Raw genomic sequence first — 16,092 nt, forward strand, 5'->3', positions numbered from 1 at the left:
GGAAAAGAACCTATAAGATCATCTAGTCCAACCGTCTCCTCATCACCATTGCCACCACTAGCACTAAACCCTATCACGCAGCACGTCATCCAGACACCTCTTGAACACTGCCAGGGTTAAGCATTAAGCATCTGAAAGTTAGATGCTGTGCTGGATGATAAGCCCACTCTCAGGCATTCCTCTTCTAGGTGTCCAATAGCTCCACAACTACCACAAGATGTTAGTAATTCAGTTCTAACATCCAACCTGAACGCTCCCCCTGGCACAACTTAAAGCTGTTACCTCTCATCCTGTCACCGTTACCTGACAGAAGAGGCTGACCCCCATCTCACTACAACCTCCATTTAAGTAGTTGTAGAAAAAATAAGTACCAAAGCCAAGGAAAGCTGCATTGCTCAGCAATACTTCTAAAAAAGTTAGAAGGTACACAGACATTAAAAGTAACTAGTAAATACAAAACTAAGCCTTCAACATCACCTGTTTCTGAAGGACTGGAACACTGGTAAGGTTAGTATTCGCAATCCTGATGTATATAGCTAAGCTTTTCCCATCAAGACACACCAGAGAGAGGGAAAATAAGTGTTCCGATTTTTGTCCAGCAGCACAGTTACAACACAGTAAGCCAGAACAGAGAAATCACAGCTACTCTCCAGAGGGGTCCAGACCACAGTCTCTCTGCAGGTTCCATGCTCTGCTGGAAGCTGGATCAACTCCTGACCTCTCTTTCCAGCATCAGACCTCAGAGCGAGTAAGAAAAACTGAGAAGTAAAAGGCTTGCAGGACAGCATGCAGACTCTCTGGGACCCAACATGACAGAGAAGAGTTCTGGCTTCCATTCCCTAATGACATTTAAAGTTTTATACGGAAGAAAAAACTGAAGAGCTCTTGGAAGAGGCCAGAACACAGTTGCCTATCTCCTTCATCTCCAGCTCCAAGAAAACAAGCACTGTAGTGTTTTTCTTTTGCCCAGTTCAATCACCTTCTAAGCAGTGAAAAGTGGATTTTTTGTGCTTGGGTTTTTCGTTGTTGCTGGGAGCACCTGAGTTTTGTGGGTTTTTTTTTTTGGAAAGAGACATAAAAAAAAAACCAAAAACAAAACAACCCCTCTACCTTGTCCCTCCTTTGTGCTTCTGAACCAAAGGGAGAGTCACCAGGTTGGCCCGAGTCCAATCCCATAGGTGTGACTCAGGTGCGGTTTGAACATGCCTTCGGACAAGTGAATGCCTAATTTACAGATTGCCTAATTTATGAATACTAAACAGGCAGAGGTGCCAAGATGCTCCGTTTTGACAAGAGCATGGAGGATCTGAGTGAGAACAAAGCTTCAAGGTGCCTGGAGAACTTTTACAGAGACCTGCAAAAACACAGCCAACATATGGCTGAAAGTTCATGCTGGACTAGATATTCAGAACCCATCTAAATCACAGTTTTCACTCCTCTCTATTCCTTTTGGGTCTGGCCAGATACCAAAATAACATGCATCAAAACCTCCTCAGAAACACCTGCAAATATCTTTTTACATCTACAGAACCTCACAGTGTTTACATTCCAGTATTTATTTTTAAATTCACTTAAGACGGATCTTTCTCCAAGAACCATTTCATTCTGCTTTAACATAAGGATATAACTCCAACACCATTTGTCCTGTGGTAGCAGGCTGTCACAACGAGTCAAATGGTTTTAGCTCTAGAACTGAAGCTTTCTCACTGACTTAGAGATTATTAAACACTACTACAAGGACAAAGCATTTGTCACCACTCTTAAGCTTCACTTGGATACATCTTTATTGGGAAGATGGGGAATGCCCACAGTATCTCCTAAGCTTCATAAGATTTTACCAAAATAGCAGTTCTGAATCTTACACCGCATATCCACTTCTAATGGATCTATATTGGATAAAATATTAATATTACTACACCTGATTTTATGATAGAGTCAGCATTGTTCCTCAGAACATCACTGCAGAGTAAGAAAACTAATTCAGTGATTTCAACGACAAAATGTAACAGCTGGAAAGAGTCCAAAGTAGGCAAACAGTAAGGTGACAAAAGACTCCACGGACAAACTCGTTCTACTGAGTATTAAATACCTGGGAACTGAAAAGCGCAGAAACTTTAAATATACGATTACATATTCTGAAAGCAGCTATATTTAAGAATTTATATTATACATTAACACTACGGTAAGAGAACATTAAGGCCATAAAATTAAACACTCAGGCATGAGGTATGCCAAAATTAAAGTGGCCTTTGCATTACAAAGGCATTTTGTGGCAGCTCTAGAGGCTGAGAATTCAATCCTTCAGGGCAGCAGGCAGCTGCATTAACCATGAGTGTTCTTCCTCTCTTCCTTGTGCTTCAATCTTTAACTCCTGCAACAAACGAACTGGGAAACACCTAACAGTTTTAAACTACCACTGAAGCCCATTATCTGAACTAATAAAGCACCCAGCTGTAATTTTGAGCTGCTTTCCCCAGGTGACCCACACAGAAGGGAATGAGAGATCCTGATGGGAATGGCTGTGTTCCCCTGTGCCACCATTACACAGAGGCACTGGAATCTTTCACTTCAGGCTCTGCCACATGACCAAAGATGCACATCTTACACCTCCTTCTATTCTGAAGTACTACTGAATTCAGAATAACAATGCTGCTAGCAATTTCTCAGCATAACAGAAAATAGGAGGCAGCCAAATATTTGTACCTGTATTCAACAACTGCTAAGTGAGGCTGAAGCTCTGTGCGCTCTGGACACAGTGCCCCCTCTGTGAAGGAAGGGCACAGAGCTAAAAAGGGGCTGTTTCCATACGATGAAATTACCCACCGATGCAGATTCGCAACTATTTTCAACACAAGTCTATTGCATGTAGTAAAAATCAACAACCCTACCCCAATACAACCACTTTGTATAAATATCACAGAGGGTGATATTTCTATTGCTAATTCATTAATATTCCAACCAGAGTTTGACTAGGGGCAAAAAGCAGCAATAGCACAAAGCTTCTGAAAGCAGCGATTTCCTCAACCAGGCGAATCTGTGAAGATTTATGACTTCAGTGAAATTCTGTGCTAACAAGATAATTAACCAACACTACAAATTAAAGTAATTACCGCTCCATTTTTATATTGTTGAGCATTAAAAAACAGTAAAATTAGTTACAGGAGGGACTTGAGCTCTTTCAAGCATTTAAAAAAAATACTCATTGCTTTACTCATATCCTTTCTGTTACCTATGTAAGTTAAACTCTTTGAGGTAAGAACATGATGCAGAAGAATTAAAAAACAAGGCATGCCTGAATAACATCTTAAAGTATCAAGCGTCAAACCTGAGAGGCTTTCAGGTTTGTTTTTTAACCATGTGGGCTGTTTCTTAAAGAGATAACTCTTCACAAAACTCTCACCCCTTCACAGCACTACCACTTGCATTCAACCAAAAACCCCAACCCAAACATTCAGTATTTTATCTATCTGAAAGCAATGTCTTTAGCGCTTTCAACAAAGGACCACGAATGGATACATACATAAAAATCAGCAGCAAGACTGGCAAAGCACACAGTCTGTCGAGTAGAATTTCCCTACTAAAACAATCAAATGCTGCCCGATTTCAAACCTGCAGATATCCATAGATAAAACCAGTTTTACTCCTGTGTGATATGATGGAAGTGCGACCCAGCTGCTCAAACAGCCCTGCCAGGACTGCCCCAGTCATGGTGTATTTCTCAAGCACTTCCCTCACTAGCACATTTGCCCTAACAATCCTCTTGCCTTCTGACACACCTGTCACCCAGAGCAATGAGCGAGGTTAAATATAACCACATCAGAAAAAAAAAAAAAATAGTGGTTAATTTTAACCTGGATCGCTCCCACCCTTCTGCGGGATGCAGCTCCGTGCAGTGTGGTGCTGGTGGGGCTGAGGGCAGTGGGACAGGAGGACCAGCAGTTCCAGTCTGCAGTGCTGCTTGTCAAATAGTGCCATGAGAGCACACCTGCTGTCAGCATTTAGCAGATCGTATAGGTCACTAGGGTTCTTCCCACCTCTGTGCATCCCAACACAACTGCACCTCGCTTTCCTTCTGCCTCTCCGCAGGTCAACGTCCAGCGCCTACAGGAAAGCCCAGCCCTTACGAAGATGTCAGTGTAAATACCCCCGGGGAGTTTACAAGCCTTGCTCCTGACGCAAATACATTTCGAGTTTATGTCCCGGGCCCAAGGTACAAGCCACCTGAAACCGAAACCAACCGGAACCCCACGGCCACCTTAAGCGGACACGCGTGGAAAGCAGGGCGGCCCGGCCCGGCGCCGGGTTACGCACCTACCCGCGGCGCTCTCACTGCGCCCGGAGCCAGGGCAGCACGGAACGGCACTCAGCCTCAGCGCGCGCGGTAGCACTCGGGAGCGCACTTGCGGCCATCGCCACCGAGTTTCTAACGGGGAACGTCCGAAAGCACCGAAGGCTCGAGAGCCGCTTTCCCGCGAAGAACGCGGCCACCCCACCTGCCGCGGGGCCGCCGCCCGCCGCCCCGCAGCGCCCCGGGCCCGGACGAGGCCTGCAATAGCCCGCCGCGCTGCCGGGAGCGGCCGGGCCGGGCGGCGGGCCAGGCGGGCAGCGCTCCAAACGTGCCCGGGAGTTGTGACAGGAGCAAAGTGGGTCACCGGGCCTAGCGGGTGCCCCGCGAGCGCCCCCAGGCCCTGCCGCTGCCCGCGCCCCGCTCAAGGGCGGCCGCCACCCTCTCCGCGCCCCGCCGCCGCCCCGGCGTCGGGGGACCCGGCGGCGCCGTCAAAGTTCGGCGGCCACCCCGCGCAGTCCCCCGGCTCGCCCCCTCCTCGGGATCCGAGCACGTCGGAGCCGCCCGCATCGCATGGCGCCTCACTTCGCACCCCGTTCCCAGCGCGGCTGCCGCCGCCCGCCCGCCCGACCTCTCCTGACGAGCGCCGCTCTCCGCGCGCAGCCCCGCGCCCGCCGCCGGCACGCAGCCTTCCCCGGCGGCAGCAGCGCCGGCAGCCGGGCCCGCCGATCCCCGCCACCGCGCCTGCGCCGCCGAGCCCACCGCCGGCAGCCGCGGCGCCTCGCGCCACCGCGCGTGCGTCACAGCGCACTGCAAGCCGCGGCACGGCGGCCCTTCGCTCCGGAGCGCCACGTCTGCGCGTGCGCGGAGAAGCGGCGGGCGAACGGGCAAACGCCCGAGCTGGCGGATCGCCCTTCCGCGCGTGCGCAAGATCGAGGAGCCGGGCGAGGGGTGCGGTGGGGGAGCCGCGCAGGCGCGCTGGCTGCCGCGCCTTCATGACCTGGATTCACCTCGCCTCGCCTCACCCCGCTTCGCCCGAGGAGGAAATGGCGGCGGGCGCTGTCTCAGCGGGGAGCGGGGATCCCGGCCCCGCAGCGCCACCTCTGCGGCTCGGAGCGCCAGGCCGGCCGCAGCCCGTGGCGCGGGTGATGGAGCTGGGGCGCGGCGTCCTGCCTGCGGAAAGGGCGCGCTGAGGACTGCTGCCGCGCGTCGGGGGAATGCTGCGCCGTCCCGCTCCGCGGTTTCTGCCGTCGGTGTGGGTAAGCGGGCGGAGCTCACGGGTCGGCCTTCAGCGTCTCCACGTTCGCGGTTAGCGCCGGTTTGCGAGGCAGTCTCAGCTGTCAGACGTCGGAATCGGCCCTGGCAGCATTGGAAATCCCGACACCTATAGAAATCCTCCGTGTTGTGCGTTCAGAAAATGTTGTATCAGCGCAGGAACATGCGGCTGTGATTGGAGGCAGCAAGACTGTCTGATAATAAAAGTCAGCTTAAAAGTCAGTGTGTGCCTGTGTGTGCTTTTTAAAGCTTATATGAACTGCAGGATGCAATCGTGTGGTGGACTTTGCAGAACGTGCTGTGGAATACTGTTCTACTAGTAGCCACAAACGCGGCCACCGTTAATCAGGTGCCTGCAGTGAGGGAAGGGAATTGATTTGGCTCCCAAATCTCAGAGGTATTCATTTCTGGATTACTTTTCGGGTAAATTCGTTTTCCTGTTTGAGCTGCCTTGTGACTGTACACAGGCAGTGTGGGGACAGGAAGCCTTTTAGAGGTAACACTGCCAAAAAGCTATCCATGAGCTTGTTGGGTTTTTCTGTTTGTGAAATTGTAAACAGCATGAGTAAGAACACTTGGAATATTTACAGATTCAAAATACTCCATTTCTAGCTTTTGGTTGTAGAAAATCGATATGAATAAAGTGATCATATTGTTACTTAGGTAAAGGGTAACGCTTCTGTGAGGAAATGCAGTAAAGGCAATAGGACACAGCAGGAATGGAAACTCCAGGAGAAGACACAGAACCATTTTCAACAAAAAGGTGTTATTGCCAGAACTAGGACACAGCCAAGAAACCCACAGACTAAAGTTAGCATCTAGCTGCACGTATGGAATTTGACACAAGTAGTGCCAGTAGTAATCCTTCAAGAAGGATGCTAGAGATACACGCAGTATCTCTTCCCTCAAAATATGCCTTGCAGAGAGCAACATCAGCCTGCTGCAGTATCAAATCTCCCTTTGAAGCTTGCATGTCTTATGGTTGCAGATTTGCCAGGCCATGCAGATCACACACGCTGCACTTTCTGCCTGTCGTAGCCTAACTGAGGCAATGTTTTTTAATGTGTTACCTTAGAAAACATTATAAGGGCTTCTGAAGGAACAGACAGCAGTTCTATGAAGTTATTTCCACCTAGAAATACTGTGTTCCTAATCCTTGTTGTCAATGTGAGTTTGCTGCAATGGTTCAGTTAGGGGCAACAGAGTGTAGATGTCAGATGATGAGGGTGGGTACTGTGTTTGTGCTCCTCTAACACTACAACCCCTTAATGCATAATGGAGGTTTGCTGTGAGGAGGAAGTGGTGGCAGCACCCTTTTCATGGCAGTCACCTAAGGTGAATACCAGCGTTGCCTAGGGAATCATATCAGACATCGCTGATGACCTGTTTGCATTTAAAAACTAGAAAGGAACTAACATAAGTGGCAGAGAAGCTATTAACTCTAAAATGCATCTATCCATTCTATTTGAATCTGCAAACTGTAACTTTCCAATAGTGATACCTGACAGCACATGCCTACTTATATCTACTTTATTCCTCCTGGCTAAAAAGAAAACACTGATGTTTATTTTCTTGTTTTTCTGAGGTACCTTCCTGCCAAGTGTTAAGTGAACCATTTGTTCTGTTTCTGCATACTGATGCAATAAACCATGTCAAATCTGTATAATCTTTAGCACACAGGGTTTGTTTTTGTTTTGTTTTTTAATTGAGTAGTTGGAAAAATTAACTACGAAATCCAATTTGGTTCACTGCTTGCAATAAATAAAAATGCCAAACCAGGAGTGTGGTCACTTTATTCACTGACATAGTTTTGTTTTGCTTATATACACATGGAACATAAACTATTTTGTGAAGTATGTCCTTATTTTTACTGGAAAGGAACAACTGATCCAACTATGTGCATTAGAAGAGCGCAAAGAGAATCCCTGCCGCTAGAGAAAATTCTTGCATACCTGTCAACCAAGCAAAAGTATTGGTCATTACACTCAGGGCTAAACCCTGTTTTTATATCATTGTACGCATCGTTTTCTTCAGATCAGCTTTTCAATGGGGGGAACTAAGAAAGTATTCAGAGCAGAATCCCACTACAGTCATTTCACCGTGAATTAAAGGAGTCAAGCATGCACCTCTGATAGAGAAAAAGAGGAATAAGTATGGATTACATCCTAATTGCTAACAGCCTCCTCCCTCTTCCATTTGAGCAATTTGTTTGAAAAGAAGAATGCAAACTCTCAGTGTCCACAGGAGCAATCTCCGGGCAGGGCTTTCATTTACTACGTTAGTTCAAAACCAAATCAAATGAAAAACAAAAAACAAGTGAAACAAACTCCCTTTTTATTGTTTCAGACTTTCAAAAGCAATAGAAAGCTACTTTTGTGCTAGTTTGAGTCTGAACAGGTTACCCACATGGAAAACTCATCCTCAAGTAATTTGTGGTTTCAGTACATCACTGCTTTTTGTATTGATGTTTTCATGAACAGAAATGTTTTGCATTGATAATGTCATCATATTTATAATGTCCTTTTTGGGGTTTTCTTCCAAGTCACTTTCAATTGCTCCAACTTCTGCTAGCTTCCATTCAAGCTCTGTAACAACAAATGACAATTTATGCTGTTGATTGCAGTACACTTTCACTTAAGGGCTTTTATGAACCAAGCTCTATCTCAGCAGCAAGAAAAAGCTGTTAAACGTTAACTGTGTTAGTGTAAAATATCTATGCTTGCCAAAAATTCTTAGCACTGCAGGATTACATAAATTATTCTTTACTTTTTGTCGACTTTCCTACAAAAATATTTTGATTTTTTTCTTTTAAGCAGCAATCTTTAGATCTAACGATTACAAACAACATAATTCTTCTCTAGTAAGTAAATTATTCAGGAGTATTTCTCTTACCTTCCACTTTAAGATACATCCCGCCACATTCAGCTACCCCGATGAACCTGGCTTTTATTTCCCCAGTTTTGTATACAAGTATTGTGGGTAAGCACCTGTCATGGTAACTGTGGATGCAGCTGTTCACAGAGGCTTTGACAAACTTGGCTTCCGAAAACTTTCTGGCCAACTGGCTGAGATGTTCATTGACTAGTAGGCACATTGGAATGCTAGGAAAAGATATGAGGGCATGATCATATCTGCAGTATAAATGATGTATAAAATAATTAACACTACTATAATTAGACCTTTGACGAATAAAAGTGCACTTTGGCTTACTCTGTTTCTTCTTCGTGTTGTAGTTAGGTTTGCACCACAGATTTTATTTAGCTGCTTCTAAGATGACTTTGATTTGCCCAAATAAAGACCTTCAATGCGTGTAATAGGCACAGTTCCCAGAACGTCAGTAAAGCTACCAGGTGCTTCAAGCAAGCACCTCAATTTTGTTACATGCAAAGATTTGAAAGCCTATCTTGTCCATTTATTGCAGGTTTAGATGAAATTTTAAGTCTATGATACGTGTTTCGCTTGAATCGGTGTTCAATTTCACATTTAACTCTTTTAGTGAAAGCTAAACGACAGGGAAATCCTTGTATAGCCATATGACCACCACGGGATTGCTCATTACTTTCACAGTATTTGCAGTGCAATCGCCATGTAAGACTCCACGACGAGGACAAAAAAGCGCGGTGGTTTTGTTTCCCTCCTGCCCGGTTACCGCTTAGATGTCGGGAACTTGGCTGGAAGGGACCGAAGCGCCAGCGGGTACAGCTTACGGGCGCGCCCTGGTGGCCAAAAGCACGTGCGGTCACAGTCAGGGGATGGGATCTGTTCATTCGCTACGCCTCAGAGATCTCATATTCAATCCTAAGGAACTGAACATGTTTCTCACAGTCTCGTCTGTATAACGAACTAGTAAAGAAGTGATTCTCCAGTAAACAAAAACAACGAAGAGGAAGAAAAGATGCTTTTTTTTTAATTCTTCAGGTTTGTAAATTTAATTTACTGTAATTTGAACAATTTCATTTCATTTCATTTGTTGCCCTATTTGTTGCTCCTGGAAATAATGCTCAATTCTTGGCAACTGAAAGGAATCAAATAAATTTCTTCCCAACGTGCTTAAAAAGAAGGAAAAGAGAAAGCTGAAAGCTGGTCTGAATCTAAAGAAATGTTGAACATTCCATTCTTATTCACAGTGCTTCTGCAAAACACCTGATGGTTGTTAACACATGGTGAACTAATCTTGGCAGCCCTTTGAAATTTCTGCTTCATTTTGTCACAACTTCTGCTACTATTACAGAACATATTGGGCAACTGCTGAACTAAGAAATTCCCTCAGCATTCCTGGATTTTCAGAATTGAGACTTTCCAGTGCTGCTATCTTTGATTTGCTGTAGGAGAAATAGAAAAGTCCTGTGAGAGGCCTCCTGCTGAGCAGAGGGGCTTCAAAGAAAGTTCTCTTAGAACAGAAAGTAAAGAACACTTTCAGTGAAATTTGGAAATCTGAGACTTAGTACCTGTTGATATGCATATACAGCAAAAGGAATCTTTCACACAAATGATCAAAGCAAACTAATCTTAAAAGCGAATTAGAAAAATCAAGGAGGCCCCATGCTCAATGGAATCACTTCCACTGCCTCCAACCAACTGCTATTTTGATAGTCTGCTGTGTTTCATTTTTCTTGGTATTCCTGTGTAATCCCCAGCTGAATTCCCTGTTTTGATGTACTCAGTACCTTAAACTAGAAAATAATTACCTTGGCCGATAAAGATGAATTATGACCCAAACATCCTCAGGAGCATTTGTAACTTCCTTAACATACTGCTCTCCACTGATTTCTCTCAGCTCCCCATACTTTTGCCTCCTCTGAAGACATTTCCATTCTTGCAAGCGCTGCTGCCTAATTAGAAGGCAGTAAGGAAAATAAGTATATTTGAAACATTTAAAATGCATTTTTAATAATATCTAGTACATTTTGCTCAATTCCTTTTAAAAACCCATTTTGAGCAATACTCTGGCTCAAGGTCTTCTAGTATCATTTCAGAGCTAGAAAGGTTTCTAGGCTAATCTTATTGAATAAAGTTAATGAATGTGAACATAAAACTAAGGAAGTTTTTATACCAGCATCAACTTTGGGAAACTTAAAGAAACACACTGCAAAGCACCTTAATCATCTGAGAAAAAGCACAAAAACTGTAGAGGTACAAATCATTTCCATCATTCTGAACATCAGTAATTTCAGCATGAACTACCAGTACACAACGTGTGAATGCGATACCACACTCATACAATATTTCATGAAAATTGGAATGCAAAACCAGTAGATGGCAGCTTTCATCTATAAAAATAATTGCTGAGTAGAAAATGAAAATGCCTCCCTGAGATGTGTTGAACTACAAGAAGCTATTAATTTTACTGACTGAAAGCCACCATTGGATGGCAAGACTAAATGTACACACAACATTATTATACTTTGGCAACAAATACAACATGATTTACATTCATAACTTCCCTAAATTATGTGAATGATCAGCTTTCTACGTGAATACACTACTAAATGCATAGATTTTAGTTATTTTAACAGCACAAAAGCAATAAGCATAGGTAGAATCTTAGACGAATGTGTTTTGATCACATTCCCACTTTTATTCTGTCTGAACTGTTTATGCCTGATTTTTCTTAGTTACAGTGTTAAGCTCTGCAGAATACCACAGAGTACCCTGTAAAATACACATGTGAATGTCCAAGACAACTGAAATAATTATTAAGTCTCTAAACAAGCCACCCAAGTTTTCTGAACTCAAAGCCAGAAAACACACCACCTCCTCATGGTATGATGAACAGATTGGTATACTATTCAATAGCTGCATGAGAACTTGGTTTGTACTACAGTTATGCCTAGGAAAGTATATGTATGTCATGAAAGGACGTCTTAGTATATCTTACTACACCTGTACATCTCAATAGCCTTCCTATCAGCCTCATCAAAGTCATCTTCAGCCTCTTTTAATTCTTCAAGACTCATTCTTTCATATGGTTTCACTAGAAACAAACAAATAAACAAAAAACACCAACAACCCACTAGTTTTGTTCTCTAAATTGCCTGTACATCTTAAATGCATGAAAGTTAGTACACAGACATGGAATTGACAAATGTAAGAGATACGCTGATTTCAGAAGCTGTTCAATGCCAGGCTAGGCGGGGTTTGGATTAACCTGATCTAGTCCATGCCCGGGGCAGGCAGGGTAGAATTAGATGATCCTTATGGTCCCTGCCAACCCAAATCATTCGATAACAATAACTAAAATGATGCAGTATGCAGTGGTATGTCATGCTAACATGTTTTTTTTTTATTATTATTTTAGTGTATTTAACTGTACTTTTCAATACCCTGATCAATGCTGCCTGTGAGAATTTGGCAGAAGTTGTGTACTGAAGACACAACTTTCTCTGCTCTGAAATAGTGAGCAGAACTCAGTAGAATCTGAAAACTGAATGAGCTGTAACTTGCCTTTCAGCTCAAGGGTAAAACTTGTCAGAAAGTGAGAATTACTACAGTACATTTAAGCAAGAGCCTTCGTTGCTCTACGCAAAAATGTTTGCCTGCAGGAAAGTAGTGGAAACCAATCCACTAGTCTGTAGTGCCACTTCCTACACCTTAACGCTTTCTATCCTTCAAATGGAATTATAGAAAGTCAAGGCTGGAAAAAATTGACTGGGTTGGATGAGATCCTGGGCTGCAACCCTGCTCACAGCAGGGGGTTTTGAACTGGATGGTTTTTGGTTGGTCCAACCTAAACCATTCCATGATTCTATGGAAGCTGCAGTAACAATTCTGTAGTACTTACAGGTACCTGCGAAGAAAGCAAAAAGACATTTTTTTCATGGCCTCTGTGAAAAATCAGTTTTTAGAATTCTGATTAAATGAACATTTGCTCAGAATTGGATATTTATAACTGATTCTGCTTTGAGGGAAAACAAGCTGGATTATATTCTTTCCATTCTTGTTTCCTTGTGGTCTGTGGTCTATGAACGTCTCTTAATTTTGATTGGAAGAGATAGCAGAGGATGGCCCTTGCAGCAGGGAAGATTCCCACCATGGAGATGAACCTCACACTACACAGATCTACATTCCAAATGTTGTTATTCTAATAGCATGTATTTTTAATTCAACTCACCTTCTGCTTCTTTTTGCAAGCATAAAACCATTTCTTCAGTTTCATCTTTTGGCTCTTCTTTTGGAGGAAGAATTCCAAACTTTCTTAATACATCATTCCATTCGGTATCTTCATTTGGGTCCTGTTTTGGTATTATGGAAGAAAACTAAATTGAAAAATCAGTCTTTTGATTGATTTTGACCAAGCACAGCCGTTTTTCACTTTGGCACATATTAAGGATGTAACAACTGGAAATCATTACTTAGAGTAACTGCAATACTTTAATGTACCATTCTCTACCATGCTTTTCCATTTGTCATTTTTCAGTTCTAAACAAAAGTCAGGAAGAAAATGGGAAAGAAAAAAACCCTCAAAATGTAGGCATAGACAAAGAAATCAGTATCCAAAACATCTGCTGAAGTTTTCTAGGAGACACGTGGAAACCTGCTTCAGAAACCCAGAACCACCAATGGCTTACTTAAATAAACAAATACTGCTAGATTTTTGTATTGGTATTTTTATGTTACTAGTGAGAATAAACTACAGACATTTTGTATAAACATACAAAAACACGACTAGAATGAAGGGGGGAAAAAAGGACTTTTTAAATGAATGATTATTGTTAATATGTCAACGTAACCTTATAGCGTATGACTGTTGTAGGTATTAAGCCTACATTTGTAGTAATTTAATTAAGCCATTAAGATAAAGGAACCACATCTATTTATAAGGCTGTATTTATTCCTAAATTATCACATTAAAAGAATCTTCATTTTAACTGGGTTGCAACACATAAGGACATCTTTCACAAGGACTGAAAATGCTAGGCAGATTTTAAAACAGGTTGTTAATTTCTGTAGTATTTTTTGCCTTGAAATACAGTCTGAAAACCTCCATGAAGAGACGCCTGACTGAATTTTTATATAACAGAAATATTTAATGGTATTAATAATAACAATACAGCATCAAATGAACAAACATTACATTACAAAAAGGTCACCTGAGGAAACATCCAAGATTTGCATTATATCATTACCATGCCTGCAAGCGATACGTTTGCCTTTCCAGCCAGCAGCTGCCTTGTTTTTATTCAACAAATTACAGAGCTTAGCATGAACACAATTCTAATGGTAACTTCTAATGGTACCGCAAAGCAAATGCTAAGATATACGTGCTCACAGGAATTTTGTAATGATAAAAAAAGTTCTTCTGCATCTCAGATGAAAAGAAATAGGAAAACCACTAAGGCAGTGTATAATCAATGGATATTAAGATGCTATAATCACAAAAAGAGCAAGAGAGTTAGGCAAAGTAGACTAAGATAATAAGAGAGAATAAATAGAAGGCTTACCTGCATGCTAGGCTCACCTAGAGAAAAAACACCAGAAGAGGGGATCTCCAAATGAGATCCTTCTCAACTGATAGCCAGCTCTTAAATAGGTCTAGGAGGTGTGGAGCCTGGCTCCACTCCTTCCGGCAGCACAGGTGAATTGCCTCCACCTGTGCTCCTCTGGCTGACTCATGGCTTGCCTCAGGTGATCAATCAGAGGTTCAGGCTGTGACTCAGTAGTTCCCAAACAGACAGTACAGAGCACCATGCTATATCTCCCTGGGAAGCACAGTGGGTCTGCAAGAAAGCCTTTACCTCCACCAGTTTCTTCTGGCATAGGTGAGGAATCGATGCTCTGCAGGGCTGGAGTGGGAAGGAGATGTCAGCAGCTCATGGCAGCTCCTGCACCAGTCCTGCATGGGCTCAGCAGGGCCACTGCTCCTTGCTGCTGCAGCACTCTGGCCTCACAAACATCTAGTGCTTAGTGCTGAGAGAAAGGGATTTTGTACTGGAACATTTTAACTGATTCCTTCTGCAACGCTCAGACATCCATGCTCTGAACTAGGAGCGCCAACTCCATTAAACAATAAGCAGTCATGTTATTTGGAGAAGTATTTTCTGCGGTGTTCTACCACTGAGAAGCTGATTTTATTGCTAAGTCTTAGAGGTACACTAGCAAACTTAATTCTTTGCTTATGTTTTCATACGTGAATAAAGTTAAAACAAGCAGTTTGCTCATTCTTTGAGCAAAGTAAGCTGAAAAGTAGTGAATGTAACCCATTAAGAAAAAAAAAAAAAAAAAAAGGAAAAAGAAAAGAGAAGCTCTGTGTATAAAGTAATGAATCAGATGATCATGGGTCTAGAAAAACACAAGGGAAGGTTTTGCTACAGTGTAATTCCCCAACGCTATAAAATATCCTTACAGTCAGTCTCACTGCAAGCTTTCAATCCTTCATCAAATACGAGTTTTGACTGCTGCACAGTGAGGGTACAAAAGATCCCACGTTGGGCAATGAGAGCCCCCCCTCCATGGGAACACAGCGCTCTGCCCGCCTCACAGCGCTCCCCCTCTCTGTCCCGCCCTGCCCGCCCGGCGGCTCCCCATCTCCCCCGCCTTCCCTCAGGCCCCCGCTCTCACTCTCACCTGCATGGCTCCTCACGGCGGCGGTTGGGGCAGGACCCGGTTCTAACGGCCCCGCCTCCATGTATCTCTATGGGAGGCAGCTGGTGCAGAGCGAGATTCGCGGTGCACCGGTAACGGCGCGGGGTTAGGCGGGGGGAGGCGAAGCGCGTGTGGAAAGGCTGAGCTCTGCCCTTCGGCTGCTCACCCATGCGGGCGAGCGGGAGGGGTACTGAGGTCTGCTCACTCTGTGTGTGACCAGCCGTTGTCAACAGCAGCCCTCGTCTGCACTGTTGCTATTTTATACAATCGTTTGAGTCGGAAGGGACCCAGAAAGGCCATTTAGCCCCTTCTGTAACGAACAGGGACACCTACAGCTCGGCCAGGCTGCTCAAAGCCCCATCCGGCCTGACTTTGGATGTCTTCAAGGACAGAGCGTCCACAGCATCTCTAGGCAACCTGTTCCAGTGCCTCACCACCCTGACTGTAAAAAACTGCTTCCTTATCTGCAATCTACATCTCCCCTCTTTTCGTTTGAAACCGTTTCCCTTTGCCATGTCACAGCAGCTGCTAATAAGAAGTCTTCTTATTTCCTTCTTTCTTACAGCTCCTCATTAGTTACTTCAAATATCCTCAAATATTTCTGCCAACCCCTGGTGAGAAAAGCTTGGAAGACGGAGAGGCTAACTTAATCTTTTGTATAAATTTCTTTAAAACTACACCAAAACCTGCTATGTTCTCAATAGACCTTAATTCTAGAAGAATGTAAGTAATGAAGTCTTCTGAATCAGAGCCGTACTGTATCACTGCTCTTAAAAGGTAAAAAAAAAATAATAACACCACAAAAGCTTTCATAGTGCTTTAGCTGAGTTAAAATCAAGAATTTTCTCCAAAACATACAATTCATTGCTAATGGAGCTTCTTTTTTTTTTTTTTTTTCTTTTTTTCTGCCAGTGAAACACTATTGAGACACCCTGAACGAAGTAAAGTAT

At 43.6% G+C, this 16,092-nt stretch overlaps 2 protein-coding genes across 3 annotated transcripts in view; both read right to left on the reverse strand.

Moving 5' to 3' along the window:
• The window catches only part of CLOCK (clock circadian regulator), a 54,124-nt gene extending 49,143 nt beyond the window's left edge, over positions 1-4,981 (reverse strand). Inside the window, exon 1 of one of the 2 annotated variants that reach the window (XM_042812797.1) lies at positions 4,917-4,981. The gene's annotated coding sequence lies outside the window, so the exon portion shown is untranslated. The other variant, XM_042812800.1, reaches the window with a different exon arrangement.
• PDCL2 (phosducin like 2) lies at positions 40-15,185 on the reverse strand. Its single transcript, XM_042811860.1, has 8 exons — positions 15,125-15,185; positions 14,002-14,018; positions 12,672-12,792; positions 11,444-11,534; positions 10,249-10,392; positions 8,453-8,661; positions 8,052-8,145; positions 40-3,889 (listed from the first exon to the last, which is right to left on the reverse strand). Exons 1-8 carry the CDS (start codon positions 15,183-15,185, stop codon positions 3,847-3,849), a joined length of 780 nt encoding a protein of 259 aa, XP_042667794.1. The 3' UTR covers positions 40-3,846.
• Between the last annotated feature and the right edge of the window lie 907 nt (positions 15,186-16,092).

This window comes from Centrocercus urophasianus, unplaced genomic scaffold (assembly GCF_019232065.1).
Source record: "Centrocercus urophasianus isolate 14NV4802_14NV808 unplaced genomic scaffold, USGS_Curo_1.0 seq_13, whole genome shotgun sequence".
Classification (NCBI taxonomy): domain Eukaryota; kingdom Metazoa; phylum Chordata; class Aves; order Galliformes; family Phasianidae; genus Centrocercus; species Centrocercus urophasianus.